Below are 13,854 nucleotides of genomic sequence, written 5' to 3'. Positions count from 1 at the left end.
TTGCCAACTTTACCGGTGACCGCCCTGGCCATACCCAGATTGATGGTCCCCTCTCCCCGGCTTCTGTTGCCTCCACAAGGCCCCGCCATGGTCATCACCCCCAGTAATCGCAGTGTTTTGAGAACTATTTATTTTATTTTTGCCTGATGACCCTTCCACCAATGCTGCTGGGACGTGGATGGTAGAAGAACCCGGTTTGGGTGCCGGTAACTAGTTCTCCCTCATTCTGTTTCAGGATCCTCCGGTTTAAGAAGGAATACCCCACCTTACAGAAGAAGGAGCCGCCCCCCTCTCTCCTGGAAGCGGATCTCACAGAGTTCGATGTTAAAAACTCTCACTTGCCATCCGAGGTTCTTTACATGTTAAAAAATGTGCGGTAAGTATCACGTCCCGTCCTCCCGAATTGTGAGGCTGTCCTGCAAACCATTCATGTATTTACGTGTTCTCTAATCATGACCCAGCTCTGTCAGCAGTTTCGGGACCCCTTCTGCTGATTGGCTGTCACATCTGCTATCAGGATATTAAGGGGGTCATCCTGATTGACTTGGTCCCTGTCTTGGCTGGGGACTGATGTTTATGCCCTGCGCTTATTCGCATATGTGCACGTGCAGGGCTTCTGTGCTGGCGCCTTCAGCAACTTGTGGCGCTCGCACGTGGGGGGGGGGGGTGGAGGCAATGGGTTGGGATCATTCGCTCTACAGCATGATGGTCGACAGTCATTAGGTCGACATGGGAAAAGGTCGACACGGGTCTAGGTCGAAAGGTCATTAGTTCAACAATGTCTAGGTCGACATGAGGTTTTTCACAGTTTTTTTACCTGGATGTCAACAAAGTCGACATGGACACAGTTTAAAGTGCACCACACCCTAGTGGATGGTAGGGCATGAAATATCGCCTGTTGGCACATGTCGGCTCAAAAAACAGTGAAAAACCCCATGTCAACATTTTCACTGTCGACCTAGACCCTTTCGAACTAATGACCTATCGACCTAGACCCATGTCGACCTAATGACTGTGGATCATCATGCTGTGGACCAAATGACCGCACCCCGAGTCGAGCAGGGGGCATTCGCATGGGGACTCCCAGTGTGTACCCACGAAAACACAGTGTGCGCCTGGGAAACCTTTGGGCAGCTGCCTGCCAGGGCGGTCAGCTGATGTCACAGGATGTCAGCCACCCCCCCCCCCCCCCCTGGTTCTCGGACCCAGTTTGTGAAAAACATCCATTTGTAAGCGGCAGGGATGTTCGGGGGGGGGGGGGGGGCCTTCCGACACGCGTTAGAAGGCACGCTAGGCAGTGAGCCAACCAGAATCGCCCCCTATATTTTGCATTTAGAAATGTATTTTTCCCTTTTGGCCTGACGACCCCGCTCCGTCCTTTCTCCCCCGCTGCAGGGTCCTGGGTCACTTTGAGAAGCCCCTGTTCCTGGAGCTCTGCAAGCACATGGTGTTCCTGCAGCTGCACGAAGGGGAGTACATCTTCCGCCCAGGGCAGCTGGATAACAGCATCTACGTGGTGCAGGACGGGATGCTGGAAGTCTGTATACAGGAGAATGTGAGGGCCGCCGTCTGTTTCCTACGCTCTGTATTAGGACGATTCTGTTTCTCAGTCTGTAATTACCGTATAAAGCCGGCATGTCCAACCTGTGGCCCTCCAGCTGTTGTGAAACTACAAGTCCCATCATGCCTTGCCACAGTTTTGCTATTAGGGAATGCTAAGAATAGGGCAATGCATGCTGGGATGTGTAGTTTCACAACAGCTGGAGGGCCGCATTTTGGATATGCCTGATGTAAAGCTTTACCTTTTGTGATATGGCGGTATCACCTTTAGGGTAACCGGTGGGAACAGCTGGAGTACATGAGACGTCCCTTTGGTCGGGGACATCAGCTTGTTAATGTCACTGACACCATTTTGTCATTTTCAGGATGGGAACGACATGGTTGTGAAGGAAGTTCTGGCTGGGGACAGCGTACACAGCCTGCTCAGTATTCTTGACGTCATCACGGTGAGTTTGAAGCCTCCTCCTCTTGGATCCGGCCATGACACGCTGCCGCTGAAGTGACATGTATGTGTTAGAGTAGTGTCGCTCTGTTGTGTGAGATCAGATCGTTCAGCCTCTGGGCCTGCTGTGGGCGTGGTCTATTAGACACCTCCCGCTGTAGTAGCTGACAGCCAATAGACTGTGCCTAATATCTACCTCCGTACCTTGTCTCTGCCAAATTGTATCGAACCCGCTGCACGGACAATGTCAGGCGTTTGTGAGAAATGTAGCAGTCTTTGGCGTATACAATCTGTGTGGGGTTTATAGGTTTTCCCCATAAATGCATGGGTACTCTTGGTGCTCTGATGTGTTCCTATGCCCCACACTGGTAGGGTTATTGGCTTCTGACCCTAGTGTAAGCTCCACTGGTGCATGGACTGGTGCGATGTCTGTACAGCGCTACATGATATGTGTGCGCTATAAATTATTTGTAGTGATAGTATACATTTCCCACCAATATCTGGTGCCTGCCTTCATTTAAGGCCCAATGATGTAATAGAAGAATCCCTCATCCCATTTGTGGCCGCTATCACCATAGTAACGTTTAAAGGATCAGTTCCGTTGCTGCCCATGCCCGCGATGTGCTCCGGAACCTCTAGCGACGGCGGACCAGACCGCCTCCATTTCCATAGGGGTTGTCTTCCAAATGACATGATCTCATGGTTACAGTGCGGCTTATGCACACGCTAGATTCTGTAAATGGTCATTAACCGCAGTTGAATCGACCCCCACAATGGCCGAGATCTCCTTGGATTTTTAGGACTCTTGTGGAACTGCTGCAGAAGGTGGTGTTGTCCTTGGGAACCCTTCGGATTCCATAATACCACATCTAGGGGCAGTTGCAGCGAGTTGTCCCCTGTAGATCTGCAATTACAGTAATGTTGCGCTGCCACCCTCAGCCACACACTGCGGCCCCATACCTGGTACGTCAGTAGAGTCTGTCAGTCTGTCACGCTGTGAGTCACAGTGCCCGGCTGCAGAGCGGACAAACACGTCTACACTACACACAGGCCGCTCGTATTGTCTGGGCCCCGGGGGTGTTTGTTGGCTAGTTATTGTTCTGGAATTATTAAATGAAATTGGGGGGAAGGGAGCGTTATTACTGCGGATCCTCGCTGCGCCTGGCTGCTGGTTACGCAGAATTGTATATTCCACAAGGACTCCCTCCGCTCATACAGCCGCTTCCTGCCTGCGCATCAGCAGATCGCTCGCCTGGGGAAATATCATTTCCTCTCTTTCCTACATGCATCTTCTATTAAATTGCAGTTTATATACTGAAAACGCACTGTTAGCATAAGGGGGGGGGGGGGGAGGTGCGCGTCATTTACATTCTTACCATGTTAACAGTCGTTCAGCTGGTGACGGCCATGTTCCTGTATTCCGTTTCTCAGGCCTCACCCGAATGAGGGATGCAGCGGAACAGAAGGCGATAATGGTGGAGAAGACAATACACCCATTATCATGCACTTTAATTATTCTTCTTTTTTTTTATGTAGGGACATCCGGCCCCTTATAAAACGGTTTCAGCCAGAGCCGCGACCGCTTCCACCATTCTACGGCTTCCAGCTAACGCCTTCCAGGACGTGTTCGCCAAATACCCAGAGACACTGGTCAGGGTCGTGCAGGTAATGGTCTCTAGTTCGTCATTGGGTTAGCGGAAGTATTTCAACTTAATAGTAAAAATAAAATTTAAAAAAAAGTCCATTTTTTTTTTGTTTTTTTTTGCAAATCAACTTGTTTTTCATATCCAGGCCACTGGGGAATTTGCAGATCACAGGGCATTCTGATTGGCTGGCGCAGTAATTGTCCCATGGTTACACATGGTTGTGTACGAGTCTCGTCTTACATAGCCCTGTTGTGTAAGGATATCCAGGTGACAGGTCGACAGTCACTAGGTGGATACATGTATTTTTAAAGTTTGTTTGTGCTGGACTTTTTCATACTTTATCACAAACTTGGATTCCAGATGGGAACGGTAAAGTGTCCAGGGGAGCGGTACATTATTGGAGGTTTACGTGCTCGAGTGTCGACATTGACACCATAAATGTGAAAACCTCATGTCGACCTTTTCATATGTCCACATTTTGCATGTCAGCCATTTCTGTGTTGACTTTTTGCTTGTCGTCTTTTATCGAGTTTAAGTTTAGTAGCGAGCACCAGTAGATAGCACCTTGCTGTATCTAGGGGATAACCAAATCCAGGTGTATTTTTCTTATTCTTAAGAGATTTGGTAAGAAATCTCCAGGTTTTTTTAAAGCGGCAATCCTTTACACTGGGCAAAAAATCCAGTGTCTGCGAAAACTAGAGATTTGCAGGCTCTGATTTCAAAGCAGAATTTTATTGGCTATCAACTGTCATTTGATTTGGGATAGCCAATAAGATCCTGCTTTAAAATCCGAGTAAATCAGAACCTGCACATCTCTAGCGAAAACGCATAAAGTGGGGAAATTTTGCCATGGTTTTGTCGAATTCGCATCAGTTTTCTCCCATGTCGATTCGCCAAGAAAAAATGAAATGGCATGTGCGAAAATGTACCCCCAAACGGTCAAAAACACCCTTTATTTAATACTGTTAGGATACTCTTTGCGGTTTTGTTTTCACCTGGCGATAAACTCGGCTGGGATTCAATCCTACCCCCCATTGTCTGTGAGCTATACCCCACCCTATTAGGATGAGCCGCACAGCAGCTATCAGTCATGCTGGCCCTCTGTGAGTAAGTCCCGGACACTTAAATGTTGGGGTGTATGGTGGGACGTCTCTCTGCCTGAATGCTGCTGGGTCTCTCCCAGTTGTATAAACCAGTGTGTAATGACTGCCATTTCCTCCCACAGATCATCATGGTCCGGCTGCAGAGAGTGACCTTCCTGGCTCTACACAACTACCTGGGTCTGACCACTGAGCTCTTCAACTCGGTACGTAGACGCTGTGGGGGTGTATATTTTACCGTTACCCAGATCTGCGGCACAACATGGATCCGCCACCATATATCAGGGCTAGTGATTGCGTGAGTAACAAGTTAACTTGTTGCTGGAAAGGACATGACCATAGCTAACGGGCGCTGCCAGTATGGGAGGCGGTCTCCGATAAAATGCCGGGCTTTGATTGGTTAAATGATGTACAGGCTGCGGTGTCCCTAAACGTTCCCGCTTGTGGCGTGAGTTGTGTGAACTAATAGTTGGGAGGCAAAAGCCGGCACCATTTATCTCTCCTCTCCGCGTCTCGCTTTTCTGGAAATCAGTCCCGTGCTGGCTCTAAAAATGAGTGAGCAACCAATTACAGCGCCACAAATAGACATCGCGTCTGGGCAAAAATACGTTCTCCGTTCTCCTGCCTGTAATCTCCCTCCTCCCTCCGCCCCCCGACACCCATTATCACGGCTGAGAAGTCAGAGGGTTTTTTTCACCCACTGACTTGTTCTATTCCAACTTCCCGTCTTCCAAACGGGACCCCCCCCCCCTTCCCCACCACCACCACCTCTGCTTGTCACTCGGCAGCTCGATGTATCCGAAAAGATATCACAAATTTGATGTCCTTGCCGGCGGTTCCTTATGCTGCCAAAACGTCTGCCGTACACTCCAATACATGTTCTGGTATGTCGGCATCTGCCATATATAAACATATAAAATGCCAATGTACTTGGTGACCTATTGTCCTTGGGTTATACAGAGTGTACCCAGCATTAGGCAAAGGTACCATTCATCTGCAATGTGTTGGGTCAATCCTCAGACGGTTGCATTGGGGGGATCTGGGATATTAAACCTGTTCAAGAATCCCAATGCCCTGATCCTTAATATCCTCCTCCCACCTAAAATGCAGAGTACCAATGATTGCACGCCTCTCACCTCTGCCCCTCCTCACCTGGTCCCGTCATGGCAGACACACCTCTGCATACAGTCGCAGTTGGACCATCCCACCGAAGTCTCTCTGCGCCTCCAGAGCTGAGCTGCAATGTGTGTGGGAAGCGTTTGCGATCACAGCAAATATCGGCTAAAAAACAATCCAATTGTAACACATGCGCGTCTCTGTTGTGTCATTGATGTGATTGCACAGATGCGCAGTCATTGTTAAAAAAAAAAAAACAAGATCTGATGTGTCTGTGGCCCAACTTTGAACAGGCGGCGGATTCCAGGGAGTCAGCGCCAGGTGAGAAGGTTAGTGGCATACAGGATTTGGTGAGCGTTCTCCATCATTTCTGGTTTGATGCTGCGTGGTTTGATTTTTGGTGACTAATACTTTATGCCAGGGATGGGGAACCTTCGGCCCTCTCTTGTTGAACTACACATCCCAGCATGCCCTGCAACAGATTTAGCATGGCCAAATAGCAAAACTGCAGCAGGACATGCTGGGATGTATAGTTCAACAACAGCTGGAGGGCCATAGGTTCCCCTTCCCTGTTTTATGCTGCTGTTTTGACTTTGGTGAGTGTGCCTTAGACTTTGTAGTTGTAGATTGTAGTCTCTTCTATATACCCTTCCCCAAACTCCACCATTTGACACAATATCAGACTAATAAAGAGACAGATACTTAGAAGTAGCGAGATTCTTTCTTTAGCGCTGTGTAATGGAGGAATCTGGTTACATGGTTTAGGGATTTCCTTTTCCGAGCCTCTCCCAGCCTCCGGACAGGGAGAGTTTACCTCAGGATGTTCGTTTTTCCCATAGTGCTCGGCGTGCACATAACTGTACAATGTATTTCGCCCTATTCATTGAAATAGTTTTGGGGCAGCGCTGGATTAAAGTGATATGTCCAAGATTAAACATTATTACTTGTAATCACTAGGAGAGCCAGGCAATCCCCCTGCTGTCGGTAGCCAGCCTCACCACCGGTACCGGAAGCGGCAAGGTGGTTCGTAAACAGATGTCCTGCATCTCCATTGAAGAAGATCCCGCAGAGAAACCTGCAGAGCTTCCATCAGACCAAGATGCAGATATCCTGGGTCAGTGAGCGTCTCCTCATATTGATTCATTGTATAGAAAATGGTAGTAAGGATGTAAACCAAACTATAGACGTCAATCATTAACGCTGAGGTTCAACTCCAGGCTCCAGGACCCCCCCAAGTTAGAACGGGCCAACCACCCCAAGGTCAATGCCCAGAACTTGAGTCTCGCAATGGGGTTTACAAGGCAGTGCCGGCTGCTTGGTGCACTAGTCCGGGGAGATTAGTTCTGTGTAATCTGAACCCCAAATCGGGAATCCCTGCAATGCTGCAAAGTCTTTTTATAATGAGAGTTTAACGTCTCGGTCACGTTTTATTGAGGCAGAGCTATTTGCATCCGGAGTAATGTTTGCAGCTTGTTTTAGCACAGAGGTGTGAGAACAGGTGTAATGACTTGTGGTAATTAACGAGACGCTGAGATATTTATAATGGTGGGGCGCGTGCATCACAGCGGCGCCAAACGTGTCGCTGAAGCGTGCATCAAGTTTTTCGGAGGTGGCGCCGTGTGGATGGAAGGTGTTCTTGTGAGTGACAACTGCTCTGTGTTTATGGCCATCACACGTGTGTGGTATCCGCACGCAGAGCATATGGATTGTAAGCTCTTCAGCCCCGCAAGGGCTCTGTGTCCTAGTTCAATCAGCTAAATTTTTTCTTAATTCCATCTCTGTTTATCCAGGAGCCACCTTCTGTATCTCTCATCCAAGTTGTTATAATATTCTTTTAGCTTTCATCTCTCCTTCATCCACTAGGTGTCACTGGAGTAATAGTGGGGAAGCATGGGCACTTTAAATTTAAATGAGTGTGGCCAACTCCTCCCGTTCTACTTCCCCTCCTAGGCAGTCTTAAAATGTGCCCTCTGGGAGCTGGTCACACTCTGGCTTGCTCCAGGGCAAAATGTTATAGATAGAAAATCTGCATGTTTTACTCAGATGGACAGACAGGCAGGGTCTTGCTGCTGCCTGTCTGCAACGTGGGAGCTGCCGGGGGACCCGGCCACAGCTGCATGCGGCTTGCGTCCCCGGCTGCAGAGTCCACCGTCTCCGGAGTAGACAGCCGCCACTGCATGCGGTGTGCATCCCGTCCTCCCTCAGCCCCACCGCCTCCGGCTAGCAAGGCAACTTGGTATGTATGCCTGACCCCCACGGTTAGCCGCAGGTTCCCCTTTAAAACATGTCACCATTAGAGGAAGAGGGAGCTGCCGGGAGGGGCAGAGCACAAGACTCTCAGGCCCCCCCTCCCCCTGTGTTAAAAAGACTGCTTACGCAGGTTTAAACCCTGATACGGATGAGGATGTGCCAGACCTAGAGGAGGGCGAGTATGTCACTCCAGGCGTTGAAGAGCAACTGGCTTTACTACCACAGGAGCCTGAACAGGCTGCTCAAGGGTTAGATGATCTTATGGATATGGTAAAGCTAGCTCTGGACATTGATGACTGAGTTGCTGCTCCCAGTCATCCCTCCCTTTTTTGGTTAAAAAAACCCCAAAAAGGTGGAAACTCCCCCGGTGGTTGACCCATCGGTCACACGTTTGTCGAAGACAGACCAGGTACCAGGGGCCACAACTCTCAGAGATGCCTCGGACTGCAAGCTAGAGCTTATGCTTACACAAGTCCATAACATACACTTAAGTCCAATATTACTAAAATACTCGAGAAACGTTGAAGTTTCTTCCTGCCAGGTTTAGGTTCCGGTCATGTTTGTTGGAACTTGCTGGTATGTTCTTGTGTGGTGTGTATTGCTCAGTGTTGTCTCTCACTGCTGGTTTCACTTTTCAATATATAATGGTTTGATTGTTAATGTGTGTTATGTTTAACCTCCTCTTGGAAGTGTGTTTCTTTCTTCCAGCTCCTTTCGGGCACATCCTTAGGACTGCCTAGGAGGGGAAGTAGAAGGGGAGGAGTTGGCCACGCTCATTTAAATTTAAAGTGCCCCTGCTCCTTGTAGTCGCCCTTCTATTCCCCACTGTTACTCCAGTGGCACCTGTGGACTCGAACAAAAATCCCTGTTTTTTTTGTTTCGACTCAGACCCCAGTAAATTCTCCGCTGCTGACGGCTCTGGTTCAGGTCATCGTCGAAGTCGGTCGTCTTCAAGTATAGTCGAAGTCCCAGGTAAAGAAGATTTCGGAGCACGTTCTGTGCGAAACCACGCTGGTGACTCTCTGAAAACAGGCGCATAAGCTCAATGGTGCATCAGCGACTAGATGTCTGTTACATCCTAGATGCCTCATACATCCAGCCTTTGTACACCACGCAGCGTGAGATGTACACCACGCAGCGTGAGATGCCTCATACATCCAGCCTCAGTACACCATGCAGCGTGATATACTTCATACATCCAGCCTCAGTACGCCATGCAGCGCGATATACCTCATACATCCAGCCTCAGTACACCATGCAGCGTGATATACCTCATACATCCAGCCTTTGTACACCACGCAGCGTGAGATGCCTCATACATCCAGCCTTTGTACACCACGCAGCGTGAGATGCCTCATACATCCAGCCTCAGTACACCATGCAGCGTGATATACCTCATACATCCAGCCTCAGTACACCATGCAGCGTGATATACCTCATACATCCAGCCTCAGTACACCATACAGCGTGATATACCTCATACATCCAGCCTCAGTACACCATGCAGCGTGATATACCTCATACATCCAGCCTCAGTACACCATGCAGCGTGAGATACCTCATACATCCAGCCTCAGTACACCATGCAGCGTGATATACCTCATACATCCAGCCTCAGTACACCATACAGCGTGATATACCTCATACATCCAGCCTCAGTACACCATGCAGCGTGATATACCTCATACATCCAGCCTCAGTACACCATGCAGCGTGAGATACCTCATACATCCAGCCTCAGTACACCATGCAGCGTGATATACCTCATACATCCAGCCTCAGTACACCTGCAGCGTGAGATGCTGCTTCTCATTGTGCTTCCCTGTCATATTGCGTTGCAAGATGTGTGTTTAGTAGAAAAGATACACAATGCTAGAACATACTTACGGGACTGGAGCACCAAAGTGGATTTTTAGCGCAACTAATGCAATATTATACGAGTACCTATCTGTATCGCAACCAGTCAGAACACTGGACAAGCGGATAAAGTTAGTCAGAGGACAGAAGTTTCCTGCCTTGCCGATCCAGGCTGCCCTCCCCTCCGCGCCTGATCTGCTGTGTGACGGACTGACTCGCCTCCTCCACTACCTCCCTCAATGATTAATTAGAAAGCAGCTGATTTTTCTTTTCCATCTCCTACTGTGCCTCCGCCCCAGAAACCCCTATTTATATCTGCTCGTGTTAGATTAATTAGCACTTTGCTGGCATGTCGCATGTGCGCAGGACGCACTCGGATAACAGCATTCGGATAAATCATCAGACATTTTCTTTTCAGGACGGTGTATATATAAAGTCTGTAACTCAACCCCCGATACAAGATCCAGCTTATATAATATATGTGTGTTCACAATGTAATACATAGGGGGAAGGGTCCTGTCAGTGTGCACAATGGTACATAAGAGCCGTTTTATTAATTAATATAATATAATATGCAACGTAATGAAGTGGCACTCGGAGACTCAATGTCAAGTGAAGCAAGTGGATATTTTTAATCCAAAGTGATCAACGTTTTGCAGCGACCCCGTCGACATATGGCATACTACGCCTCACCTCTGTGAGGTGCAGTACCGCCCCTGACCACTAGAGGCCACTCGATGGACCATATAACTCATTTGTGTGCTAAAAGATGTCATAGCAGAAAGTGAAAGCAATTTTTGGGTACTTGTTTCCTAGCACGGCGCCCCCGATTTTGATCGAAGTGCATCGCATCACATCGCATGCAATATAGTGGCATGCAATGCGATTTTTTTGTACAAGCACCCTGATGGGTGCTTACAATGTTAAATGCACCCCCACTATCAACGCCAAACCGAAGCGTGGTGAGCGCAGCGGTACGCGTCCTCCGATCTTTTCACACCCCCACCATCCACGTCGGCGTGGAGTTGACTTTTGATAGTGTGGCGAGCCCGAAGCGTGGCGAGCGGACGTGGATTACTTTACATGTATTCTGCGGGGCTCGCTGCGCTCGCCATACTATCTAAAATCAACTCCACGCCAACGTGGATAGTGGGGGTATGAAAGGGTCGGAGGACGCGTACCGCCGCCCCTTGTGAGCTCGCTCCTCTCGCCGCGCTTCTGGTTGGCGTTGATAATGGGGGTGCATTTAACATTGTACATTGTACATTGTAGGGTGCTTGTACAATTAAAAATCGCATCGCATGCCATTTGCTGGCATGCGATATTTAATTGTACATTTATGTTCATTTACTCGAAGATCGCATCGCATACCACTATATAGGGTATGCGATGGGCGCCGTGCTAGGAAACTAGTACCAATTTTTGCTGGGACACTGGGAGCTGTGAAGACAGAGATTGGAGGTAGGAGCAGATAGGGATTGGGGTGGAGTGGAGAGATTGTGGGCTAAAAACTGTCACAGCTCAAAGTGAAAGTAAAAAAAGTCCTTTTTGATGGTCTTTTAACTAGTATTATTAATTTTGCAACCCTTAGAACTGCACCCACTGTAATATTTATAATGAAAATGGTTTCAGAGTTTTGTCTTGTTTGTTACATCTTCTGTTCTTTATTACCAGGCAGCCCCAAAGCAGCCAAATCTGACATGGACATGGCGTACGAGAGAGCGCGGGTGAGCCTCACCCCGGAGGACCTCCCTCCAAGTCCTGTCTTGAACAAGGTAGGACCGTGCTGCTGTGTAATCTTGCAGGACCCTATTCAAGGTCACCTTGGATCCAGTGCCACTGGGCCTGTCCCAGATAGGACATAAAGGCAGCAGCTCTGTAATACCTGGTGAATGCTTTACCGGCCGGCCTAAACAGGATTTAATGATCCCTTCTGCCACTCATACAGGGAACATTACAGTCTGCTCTCACCCTCCCCTCCTCCTCCATATGTAGGGAGCATTGCACATAAAGGACCAGTGGTGACCATGGAGACGACTGGAGCGGAGCTCTTCCTGCATTCAGCTGCTGTGACACTAAGGGATGATTTATCAATGAGTTTTATCATCCGGGATGAGTTTTAAGTCTTGTGTATGATCAGTGCTGCTCCTGCATTTGAAAAAATGACAATTGGGAGCTGATTGGCTGGAGCACCGTTTATCATTCACAACAGGTTTTAAAACTTTGCGGATGAAAAAAACTCATTGATAAATCAGCCCCTATATATCCCAGCATGCCTTGCCACAGTTGCCTTAACAGCAAAAAATGTGGCAAGGCATGCTGGGATACGTAGCCCTACAGCCAGCTGGCAACTGTAGGGGCCGCGTTGATGATGTCATCCGTCTGCTGGGTTTTCCACAACGTTGCAGCTTCCTCCTCGAGTGATTTTCTCGTGGGACGCTCCACACTTTCTAAGCTAAAAGTCCCAGTCGGTGGAGGAATCCGAGAGATGGATGGATTTATCTCCCGATAGTTTCTGTCCGTCTATTTTACAGATTTGTTCTTTTTTTGCTGTTGCCAAATAGACTAGATGTCTTTTCCCTTAAAATGTGCATTTTTTTAATTATTCAAATACACAGAAGCAGCAAAGCTACATTGCTAACTTATCTGTTATGTGACATTTGTATATCTGTGTGCAGATGAGTGTGACTGTGTAGAAAGGACTCACAGGTAGATGTAATATAGTGGCGCTGTACGCTGACACGGAGCCGGGCTGTGATTTATGGCCGGTGTTAGGGCCGTCGCCGGGGACAATTGCTATTCTGTACTGAGACGGCTGCAGCGCAGGACGTGAACGCCGATAACGGTACTGAGACGGCTGCAGCGCAGGACGTGAACGCCGATAACGGTACTGAGACGGCTGCAGCGCAGGACATGAACTAGATTAGCTTCTGAGTCAGGCCCCTGCTGTCCGGTTCCGCTGTTCAGACTCCAGGACAGCATCGGCAGGGACAAGACATTCCATCGACATGAGACTTGACCTTGGACAGCGCCCTCCGCGGCATTGTCCGTTCTGTAAGGACCCTGTTGTCTGACATGGCTGACCACAGAAATCATTAGCTTACACCACAGTTTCTTATTTTGTGCGAATACTCTCTGGCTACTCACTGTATTTATATAGTGCACACATATTCCGCAGCGATGTACAGAGAATATTATTACCAGTTATTATATAGCGCACACATATTCTGCAGCGCTGTACAGAGAATATTATTACCAGTTATTATATAGCGCACACATATTCCGCAGCGCTGTACAGAGAATATTATTACCAGTTATTTATATAGTGCACACATATTCTGCAGCACTGTACAGAGAATATTATTACCAGTTATATAGTGCACACATATTCCGCAGCGCTGTACAGAGAATATTATTACCAGTTATTATATAGCGCACACATATACCGCAGCGCTGTACAGAGAATATTATTACCAGTTATTATATAGCGCACACATATACCGCAGCGCTGTACAGAGAATATTATTACCAGTTATTATATAGTGCACACATATACCACTGGGGATGCGGTTAATTTCCCGGCGGTCGGGATCCCGGCGGTCGGAATCCCGACACTGGAATCCCGACCGCCGAAATCCCGAAACTTTCTCCCTCCGTGGGTGTCCACGACACCCATAGAGGGAGAATAAAATAGCGTGCCGAGCGTAGCGAGGCACCGGGCCCGCTGCGTGGCGAGCGCAGCGAGCCCGCAAGGGGGGGCGATCCATGTCCCCCCCTTGTCGGGATTTCGGCGGTCGGGATTCCGACCGCCGGGATCCCGACCGCCGGGAAATCATATCGGATCCTACCACTGCGCTGTACAGAGTATATTATTACCAGTTAT

General features: G+C 48.6%; 1 protein-coding gene across 4 annotated transcripts in view; it reads left to right on the top strand.

Annotated features, from left to right (window-relative positions):
- Positions 1–13,854, top strand: part of PNPLA7 (patatin like domain 7, lysophospholipase) — a 118,030-nt gene that overhangs the window by 25,532 nt on the left and 78,644 nt on the right. For 3 of the 4 annotated variants that reach the window (XM_083161176.1, XM_083161175.1, XM_083161174.1), the window contains 8 exons: positions 236–376; positions 1,396–1,555; positions 1,926–2,006; positions 3,539–3,667; positions 4,874–4,954; positions 6,822–6,978; positions 9,003–9,086; positions 11,646–11,746. In XM_083161176.1, coding sequence (XP_083017302.1) covers positions 236–376; positions 1,396–1,555; positions 1,926–2,006; positions 3,539–3,667; positions 4,874–4,954; positions 6,822–6,978; positions 9,003–9,086; positions 11,646–11,746 — 934 coding nt within the window. The remainder of the gene's footprint in view (positions 1–235; positions 377–1,395; positions 1,556–1,925; positions 2,007–3,538; positions 3,668–4,873; positions 4,955–6,821; positions 6,979–9,002; positions 9,087–11,645; positions 11,747–13,854) is intronic. The other variant, XM_083161177.1, reaches the window with a different exon arrangement.

The sequence above is a fragment of the Crinia signifera genome, chromosome 9, assembly GCF_055691185.1.
Source record: "Crinia signifera chromosome 9, ASM5569118v1, whole genome shotgun sequence".
In the NCBI taxonomy this organism is placed as follows: domain Eukaryota; kingdom Metazoa; phylum Chordata; class Amphibia; order Anura; family Myobatrachidae; genus Crinia; species Crinia signifera.
Note: the sequence above shows the minus strand (reverse complement) of the source record. Positions and strands in the feature narration are given on the sequence as shown.